Source organism: Triticum aestivum, chromosome 2B (genome assembly GCF_018294505.1).
Source record: "Triticum aestivum cultivar Chinese Spring chromosome 2B, IWGSC CS RefSeq v2.1, whole genome shotgun sequence".
Lineage (NCBI taxonomy): Eukaryota > Viridiplantae > Streptophyta > Magnoliopsida > Poales > Poaceae > Triticum > Triticum aestivum.
This window is the reverse complement of record NC_057798.1, coordinates 87,661,039-87,671,373: the sequence shown is the minus strand read 5'-3', so window position 1 is coordinate 87,671,373 and position 10,335 is coordinate 87,661,039. Positions and strand designations below refer to the sequence as shown.

The 10,335-nt window shown below is 46.4% G+C and overlaps 1 protein-coding gene across 1 annotated transcript; it reads left to right on the top strand.

Annotated features, from left to right (window-relative positions):
- The first annotated feature begins 1,145 nt into the window (after positions 1-1,145).
- LOC123039006 (imidazoleglycerol-phosphate dehydratase 3, chloroplastic-like) lies at positions 1,146-2,559 on the top strand. Its single transcript, XM_044462343.1, has 4 exons — positions 1,146-1,257; positions 1,776-1,882; positions 2,106-2,198; positions 2,455-2,559. Exons 1-4 carry the CDS (start codon positions 1,146-1,148, stop codon positions 2,557-2,559), a joined length of 417 nt encoding a protein of 138 aa, XP_044318278.1.
- The last annotated feature ends 7,776 nt before the right edge of the window (positions 2,560-10,335 follow it).

Genomic DNA, 10,335 nt, shown 5'->3' with positions numbered 1-10,335 from the left:
GTGCTGGGCTTGGATCAGTTGGCTTTCTGACAATGATGTTCAGAATCTTCTTATCAACAAATAAGTCTAGCATTTCCTCTAGTGCCTCCTCACTATCCAGGACCTCCACCCCCTCCAAGCCCTTTCCCTCTTCCTTTACGTAAGTCAGAAAAGCCTCCATTCCATAACCCTCCAACTCGGCCAATGCTAATATGGTCAGATAACTGATATCTGAAGAAACTGAATACTTTCTCTCCATATTATCTGTTCCTTGGAAATGCAACCTCATTTCCCAAATCTCTTCATCTAAGCTGTAGGAGATTAAATTGACAAACATTTATTTTTCAAGTAGCTGAAGCTTAAAATAATGACAAACTGCACTGACCATTATCCTAAAATGCAGTAGCATGCCTGTCTAATACAACCACTTACACTGAACATCACTGAACATCACTGACACAAACAACTACACTACTCATTCCCAATACTGCACTATCTTCTAACCCTAACTAAAGTACTTTTTTCCTAACCAAAACTATCATCTTCTAACCCTAATTTTCAAATCTCAACTAAAACTGTAAATGGTACTGAAATTTCTTACCTCACCCCACCAAACGCGGACGCCCACCTGTGGCCGCCATCTGGATCCGCGTGGATGCACTTCGCCACTGCCCTAGCCGCGCAGACTTCCGGATCTGAGCCCTCCGGATGGACGTGAGCCTCGGGCGGTGATGGCCGCGGCGACCGCTGCGTTGGGAAGCTAGAGCTGCCTAGCCATGCCTGAACCTCTGAATGTCCACCGCCCTCGTTGCCGGTGACACCTTGGCTCAAAAGCTCGCCACCTACGGCTTTTCGCTGCGGCGCTGCCATCACCCACCCAGGTCACCGCGGGGGGACAGTGAGAGTGAGAGGGAGAGGGAGAGCGACCGACCGTGTGCTTTGGTTCCGACCGGACCGCACGGGCTAACGGCCGTCAACAGCCGCGCCGTGAGCGTGCGTGACCACGTGCCCTGACAGGTGGGCCCAGGCGGTCAGGAAAATGGTTAAATCGCTAGTTATGGGCACTTTATGTTTTTTGAAACAGCGGACCACGCGATTGGTAGTTTTCTGAGAAAAATTAAATAGTAGTAGTTTTTTGGAACCCTAGCCTGTAAACTAGTAGTTTTATGCTATTTACTCGGGTAACAAAGGAGACGAATGTGCATGTCAAGGTCAGCCTTGACGGCACCGGCTCTGCTGACTACAACACAGGGATACCGTCCTTGGATCACATGCTTGATGTGAGTATGGTTTACTCCTTTTGTCTGTATAGTTGTGGGTTGGGGATTTCTTTATTGACGGCATATGCTTGTGGTAGTGCAGGTATTTTGTTTTTTGACCTTTGTGTTTGTTTGTGGCAAGAATGTGTCATCTCTCGCATCTAGCTGAAAAAATAGTAACTTCTTCATGCAAAGAAGGGCAAAACGGAACTTCGTAATCATGAAATATATGGCCTTGGTTATTCCACATCGGTGTAAAACAGAAAACAGTGGCCACTATGTATGACAAGCCATTACATGTCAAATCAATATATGAAAAGAAACTAAAATCAAGTGCCAAAGTAGCCAAACCAATTCAAGCAGCATTTTTTTTCTTTGAGAAGTACCTCTTTTGCATAGGTTGCTGTATTTTTAGTGGTCCAGTGTTATGTTATATGTATATATTGTGCTTGACAGTAGAAATTTCTTCCAACTCTTGCTGCGTGAGTGTGCTTTTTTCTGATCAAAGTTAGGCATTAACTTCAGTTTACAACTTACAACAACTGGCTTCTCATGGACTGTTTGACGTATATGTGAAGGCGACGGGTGACACTCACATTGATGATCATCACTCAAATGAAGATATTGCTTTGGCAATTGGAACGGTGTTTGTTGCTTTCCTATCCTATTATTAATATTAGATTGACATTTGTACTTCTACAATAGTTATATGAATTGTTGCTTACCAGAAGTTAGGATATCCATTTTGACCTCATTGCTAATTTGCACGCTATGTTTACCTCACAATGGACTGTCCTGAATTTAGGCTTCTACAACCTGTATATACGAAAGTTTGCTGGGCTGACTATTTTTTTATTGTACTTTCAGGCGTTACTTCAAGCACTTGGAGATCGAAAAGGAATCAACCGGTTTGGGCATTTTACAGCACCACTTGATGAGGCAGTAATTGAGGTTATACTGGTATGCATAACCATCTTGTGTTTACATACTATGAATGTACAGTTTTTTCAGACTCGTCTATCTCACAAATTGAAGAGTTGAATGATAATGAAAGAGCTGCAAGATGTTACTTCATATCTTGGCTTACCTATTTTTTGTTCAATAGTGGTGATGTTGTCAATTGTTGTCACAGTGAATATGTAAATTACTAATCAATTGAGTTGTGCCTTGTTGGGCATATATGCTTGTCGGTCATTTCTTTCCCCCTTGTGTTCAGGATCTATTTGGTCGACCTCATTTGAGTTGCGGCTTAAGTGTTCCTACAACGCAGGTTGGCACATATGATACACAGGTAATTTGTGAAATTTTGCAGCTGTTTTAAGTTTTGTGCAATGTTGATTCCAAAAGCTTTTGATGTTTTATTTCTGTATGTCGGACTTGAGAAAGAATTTCATTGTCACATCTGACATATTCAGTTCAAGTTTATCCCTCCAATTTTGCTACATTCAACTCTTCCTCTCTCTCAAGTGAATATTTTTTGACAAATCTTAACAAGACATATTTATAGTTTTTTAGCTAGTGTGATGAGATCTTGGTACATGTACGTTCGCTGGTTAGGATGGCAATTGCGAACGTTTTTCATGGAAAGTTTAGTTGTATGGGGATGTCATTTTTTCAGAAACACATGACAATTTCTGAGAAGAGAAAACAATTTCATCAAAAAAGGGCATGATTTGCCATCTCCTACCAAGTAAAGTTGCCACACAAAAAAAACTTTTGCTTGCCATCCCCCTCCCAGTGAACGTTCGCCAGTTATCATTTCCATAATTTAGTTGTTTTTGTGACAACTCGTTGAGCACTTCTTCCAGTCTCTTGTGAATGCGTCTGGGATGACGCTTCACATCCGTTAGGTATATATTGCTTCCGTTTCGAGTGAAATCCTCTCCCATAGCAGGGTCAATAATGTGATGGCTTTCCTCTACGATGCTCCTGCCCACTCCCCAAGATGAAGTGAGCTAAATTGGCCTAATCATGGATACCTTTTTTCCTTCCAAAAAAGCTTGCGGGGAACAGCTTGTTAGAATTATAATATAAGCATGTACCTGTTTGTATTTATCCCGTTGTATAAGGGGTTTACTGCATATGTTCCACACTTGTACATGAATATGCAACTTGTTAGCTCTAATACCATGTTAAGCTTGATGATGAGGCTGCTGATCATGCTTATGATGAGAGGGTTTTGGCTTATGAGGAGGCTCTTCGGACGTATCATGGTGCTTTGTCTGTTTACACCCAGTGGCTTGATGATGATGCTCTTGCTGCAGCTGTTCTCACTGCTAGTGTTCTGCCTCAGTTTGCTTCTGAGTTTCTGGGTCTTCCTACTGTCTTTGAGATGTGGACACGTCTTTGTCAGCGCTATGAGCCCTCTGATGATGCCTTATACCTTTCTGTGGTCCGTCAGGAGCATGCTCTTCAGCAGGGTGACTCGACTGTTGATGACTTCTATGCATAGAGTTCGGCTATTTGGCGCCAACTTGATTCTCTTTGTAGTGCTGGTTGTCATACTTGCCCCTGTTACGAGGCTATGTAGGCCAATTTGGAGTTTCATCGCGTCTACGAGTTCCTGTCTCGGCTTCGTAAGGAGTTTGAGCCCCGGCGTGCTCAATTGTTTGCTCGTGGCCGTATTTCTCTCATGGAGGCGCTTTCTGAGATTCGTGCTGAGGAGACTCGCTTACGTGGTGCTGGTTTGCTGGAGGTTCCCTATGTGCTTGCTACTCGGGCTTTCTTCCACGCCACCTGTTGCACCGACCCCTTCTCGCTTGAGTTCTCCGCCGCTCTTGCCCACTCCTTCTGGAGGCTCAGGTCGTCCTCATCCATATTGTGACTACTGTAACAATGATGGTCATATTGAGTCCCAGTGCTACACGAAGAGGAAACACCTGCGCAAGGCGCGATCATCATCTTCAGGGACTTCGTCATCTACCTCGACAGCTTCAGCCATTTCTTTGACTGAGCAGGATAGTCTAAGACTTAAGCGTCTGCTCGCGGCTTCAGGTTCTTCCTCGACGGGTACTGCTGGTTCTGTGATTGATGCTTCCCGCACTGAGAAACCGCCCTCTACACAGTCAGGTACATCCCCATGGGTTCTAGACTCTGGAGCTTCTTTTCATATATTTTCTCATTCTTCCACTTTGTCCTCTCTTCGATCGCTGGATTCTCCTGTTCATGTCTTCACTGCTGATGATACTCCACTTTCTGTTGCTAGTAGAGGCAATCTTACCACTCCTTATTCTGTTCCTAATGTTGCTCATGTTCCTCGACTCACCATGAATCTATTTTCTGCTGGTCAACTTACTGATTCTGGTTGTTGCGTCATCCTTGACGTTGACTCTTGTTCTGTCCAGGACCATTGCATGCACACTCTGGTTGGGGCTGGCCCTCGCCGCCGTGATTCTAAGGGTCTTTGGGAGTTGGACTGGCTTCATGTTCCTTCCGCTGCCACCACCATCGCCAATTCCTTCGCTTCAGTCGCCTCCGTTACTGGTTCCTTCAAGCAGTGGCATCATCGACTTGGTCATCTGTGTGGTTCTCGGTTGTCGTCTTTAGTTCGTCGAGGTCTTCTGGGGTCTGTCTCAGGAGATGTCTCTTTAGAGTGTCGGGGTTGTCGTCTTGGCAAGCAGATTCAGTTACCATATTCACATAGTGAGTTAGTTTCTAAGTGTCCTTTCGATTTAGTCCATTTTGATGTATGGGGTCCGGCTCCTTTCGCTTCGAAAGGTGGTCATAAATACTATATTATTTTCATAGATGATTTTTCTCATTACACATGGCTTTATTTTATGACTCCTCATACTGAGGTGTTGTTATTTATAAGTGTTTTGTTGCCATGGTTCATACTCAGTTCTCTTCACCCATTCGTGTTTTTTGTGCTGACTCCGCTGGCAAGTATATCTCTAAGATGTTGTGTGGTGTTCTTGCTGAGCAAGGAACTCTCTCTCAATTCTCTTGTCCTAGTGCTCATGCTCAGAATGGTGTGGCTGAGCGAAAGCATCGTCATCTTCTTGAGATGGCACGTGCATTGATGATTGCTGCCTCTCTCCCGCCTCATTTTTGGGCTGAGGCCGTCTCCACCTCAACCTATCTTATCAATATACAACCTTCCGCTGCTCTACAGGGTGGTGTTCCTTTCGAGCGTCTTTTTGATCGTTCTCCCGATTATTCGATGCTTCACTTGTTTGGTTGTGTTTGCTATGTTCTTCTTGCCCCTCGTGAACGCACCAAACTGACCGCTCAGTCTGTTGAGTGTGTCTTCTTAGGCTACAGTGATGAGCATAAGGGCTATTATTGTTGGGATCCTATCGGCCATCGGATGCGTATCTCTCGAGACATGACTTTTGATGAGTCTCGTCCCTTCTACCCACGCCCATCTTCCTCGACTTTTTCAGTGGAGGGTATCTCTTTCCTCACTTTTCCTGACTCACCTATCACCCTCGTCGAGCCTGTGCCTATTCGTTCCACTCCCTCTGCTTCTCCACCTCTAGTCGATTTGCAGCCACCATCTTCCCCGGTCTCCTCGCCTAGCATGTCACCGGATTCTACACCTTCATCTCCGGTGACTTCTTCGTCGCCACCCCCTGATTCTACCTTGGCGATTCCTCCTTCTATTGCTCCGTCTTTTCCTTAGCATTACACTCGTCATTCACGACCTGTGGATGCCTCTGTGGATGAGTCGTCATCTTCCTCTCAGCCTACTTATGGCTTGCGTTCTCGTCCTCGTCCACCTGTTGATCGCTTTGGATTTCCCACCATTGGTGCTGCTGTTCTTGAGCTGACTTCTTATCGTCAGGCTGTTGTTCATCCTGAATGGCAGTTTGCGGTGGCAGAGGAGATTACTGCTCTTGAACGCCCCGGTACCTAGCATCTTTTTTCTCTTCCTCCCGGAGTCCGTCCCATCACTTGTAAGTGGGTCTACAAGGTTAAGACTCGCTCCGATGGTTCTCTTGAGCATCACAAAGCTCGTCTTGTGGCTCGTGGTTTTCAGCAGGAGCATGGTCGTGATTATGACGAGACTTTTGCTCCTGTGGCCCATATGACCACTGTTCATACACTTCTTGCCGTTGCCTCTGCACGCCACTAGTCTATATCTCAGCTTGATGTTAAGAATGCCTTTCTTAATGGTGAGCTACGTGAGGAGGTGTACATGCAGCCACCACCAGGGTATTCTATTCCTGATGGCATGGTATGTCGTCTTCGTCGCTCTCTCTATGGCCTTAAGCAAGCCCCCCCCCCCCCCGCGCCTGGTTTGAGCGTTTTGCTTCTGTGGTCACTGCCGCTGGTTTTTCAGCAAGTGCTCATGATCCAGCATTGTTTATTCACCTTTCTCCTCATGGTCGGACTCTTCTTCTTCTCTATGTTGATGACATGATCATCACTTGGGATGACCCCGAGTATATTGCCTTTGTAAAGGCCCGTCTTAGTGAGCAGTTTCTTATGTCTGATCTTGGACCTCTTCGCTACTTTCTTGGGATTGAAGTCTCTTCTACCTCTGATGGCTTTTTTATTCCCAGGAAAAGTATATCCAGGATCTTCTTGCTCGTGCTGCTCTTACTGACGAGCGCATTGTTGAGACTCCTATGGAGCTCAATGTTCACCTCCGTGCTACTGATGGTGATCCTCTCCATGACCCGACGCGTTATCATCATCTTGTTGACAGTCTTGTCTATCTAGCTGTCACTCGTCCAGACATCTCTTATCCGGTTCATATTATGAGTCAGTTTGTCTCCGCTCCCACATCGGTTCACTATAGCCATCTCCTTCGTGTTCTCCGATATCTTCGGGGCACGATCTCTCACCGTCTATTCTTTCCTCGCTCCAGTTCTTTAAAGCTCCAGGCCTATTCGGATGCTACGTGGGCTAGTGATCCTTCAGATCACCGTTCACTTTCTGCTTACTGTGTTTTTCTTGGTGCTTCTCTCATTGCCTGGAAGACGAAGAAACAGATTGCAGTTTCCCGTTCGAGTGCCGAGGCTGAGTTGCGAGCAATGGCTCTTTTGACGACAGAAGTGACTTGGTTACGGCGGTTACTTCAGAATTTTGGTGTTTCTATCACTACACCGACTCTGCCCTTATTTGACAGTGCAGGTGCTATTAGCATTGCGCGCGATCCTGTGAAGCATGAGCTCACCAAGCATATTGGTGTTGATGCTTTCTATGTGCGCGCTGGTGTGCAGGATCAGGTTATTGCTCTTCAGTATGTGACTTTCGAGTTACAGTTGGCGGATTTCCTGACGAAGGCCCAAACTAGAGCACAACATGGCTTTTATCTCTCCAAACTTAGTGTTGTTAATCCACCATGAGTTTGAGGGGGGGGGGGTGTTAGAGTTATAATATAAGTCATGTACCCCTTTGTATTTATCCCGTTGTATAAGGGGTTTCCTGCATATGTTCCACACCTGTACATGTATATATATTGGCCTATGGCCTCATGGGAATACAAGTTGCATATTCCTAACACAACTCACACCATATTATCGAGGCATGTTTCAAAGCATTTGCCAGGGCCCTATGACAAAGAACAGAATACGACTTGCGCCGACATGGCACCGTTCCCGGGTTTGTCCTCAATCACTGCGAAATATTGTTTGTTCAGGAAAATTTGTATAGTGCATATGGTCATAGATGTGTTAGAAACTATTTCCTGCCACAAAATTCTTTAAAAATCAGAAACACTTGGCTGTTGGATGATTGCTGGTGACAAGGACAATAGTAAGCATACATATGTTTAGTCTCTGGTGATCTATATCATACAATGGCTGGCATCCCTAAGTGTGTCTTGCTCGACCCGATCGCAGTTCCAAAGTTGTTCTGTCAAGGTCGTAGTGTTGTTGCAAGATCAAAAACTGGATACCCGCCTGCCTGGTGCTGCGATAGGAGGAGACAGTCTCCTGCTATATCTCTGTTGCTACTTGCGCTTGGAGTGCGAAATGGCTTGCCATCCTGTCGTTCTCAGGGTTTATTTATGTTGCTACCACATGCATAATGTATGTACAGATGGCTGAAGTAATGAAGCTAATTTGGTATTGTAAATATTGGTGTATTTTTCCTTAAATTTGTTCAAACTTACAAAAGTTTTTTTTGGGACAAACCTAGAAGCTAGAACTTCCAACTATTTTGGGACGAAGGGAGTAGCTCTAGGCCATTAGAACACACAAGGTTTTCATCCTTGATCAGTTCATAGCGTCTTGTAACCTGCAAGGATCGGTTAAATTTAGGCCGTGTTCACAACACTGGAATTCTCATGGAATTTTACAAATCACAAAATTTAAGTGTTTTTCAAAATTGGCATACCAAACTAAAATATTGATGGGCTTTTTGTCTTCTTCCTCTCCCTTGTGAAAGGTGGATTTTGCTAATCTAGAAGAGGAAAGCTTGCCCTTTCATGGGCGCCATGGACTCCTCTCCCTTTCTGCTCCACTATTTGTGTATTCATTGATTGTGTATGTAGGCACCGACTTTGTACAGACAAACATAAACGAACAGGGTCAGATCAGGGAGCATCAATCGGTGATTCCTCCTAGAAATTTGAGTCATCTCTAAGCTAATGACTCAGCACACTTAGATCACCAAATCTGGGCTCGGTCGGCTCCAAATCCTTCTCGAGATCTACCTAATCTTCCTCCTAAAATAATGAAGCAACCTAGTAGATTATTAGCTGGCGCATTTGGCTGGGTGGATCGATGACCACCACTCAATAGTAGTTCATATGTTAGGACGTACTGGAGGGCCGACTGGCGGGCTGGATGGCGGGGGAGCCGCACGCGCCCCGCCTCTCCTCTCCGGCGATCACCGGCACGTTGGAGGCCGGTTTTGGGCACTCGTGGATGCGGAGGAGGACGACGCGGACAGGGAGGCGGATGATGCTTCGCCCTCACCGCCGTCGCCGAGTCCTTCTGACCTCGTCAACGATTGGATCAATGCCGGCTACACGGAGGAGGAGGTGGCGTCTACTATCGAAGATATTCTTCCCATCCATGATCCGGCCAGGTTGGGGCTTGACGCGGGGGAGAAGAGGAAGATGGTTCGCCGGATAATTCACCGGAGAACTTCGTCGGTGGCGATCAAGCCATGGAAAGGTCCTCTATCAAAGGTTTGTCATCCAAATCTTACAGTTTTTGATCTAGTTAAGCCAGATTCGTGGATCGTTGTTAAACATAAGAGGAAGGTTCGCCGGACGGCGGCCAGATCGGAGCCGCCGGCGCCTGACCTGGTAGCGCCCGAAAATCCGGGTCTCGGGATTGCTGCAAATCGGGAGCGGTGTTTGATATTTTTGTTGGCCGATAGGGGCTGCAGCTGTATGCTGGTAGGCCGGATCGGATGGGGCCGGGGTTAGCTGGGTATGAGGCCCAGACTAACCCGGGTCCGACCGGTTTTTTCTTGGAGGAGGTTCGCTCGGGCGTGGACGTGGTCGGTGGGCCGGGAGTGCATGGGTATGAGGCCCAGAACCAACCGGCACCGATCGCTATCGAGGGCGAGGCGGTCTCGTTTCTTTGATCATCGTCCTGCCTACTGCCGCCTGTTAGGGTTCGCCACCGCCTAAGTCCAAATTTGCGTTCGGCTGGGGCTGGCCGGGCTAGACGTATTCCACCGCTCTGTGCGATGGTGGGTCACGGAGGATCCTTGCCTCCGGGGAAGAAGACGGTGGCGCCTCAAGGGGCTGGCCGCCTTGGGAGTGTTCCACAGCAGGGCAACGGCGGAGGCCGCGGCACTGTGTTGCCGTCGGCTACGGGGGCTGGATGTTGGAAATATGCCCTAGAGGCAATATTAAATTAGTTATTATTATATTTCCTTGTTCATGATAATCGTTTATTATCCATGCTATAATTGTATTGACAGGAAACTCAGATACATGTGTGGGTACATAGACAACACCATGTCCCTAGTAAGCCTCTAGTTGACTAGCTCGTTGATCAATAGATGGTTACGGTTTCCTGACCATGGACATTGGATGTCGTTGATAGCGGGATCACATCATTAGGAGAATGATGTGATGGACAAGACCCAATCCTAAGCCTAGCACAGAGATCGTGTAGTTCGTATGCTAAAGCTTTTTTAATGTCAAGTATCTTTTCCTTAGACCATGAGATTGTGCAACTCCCGG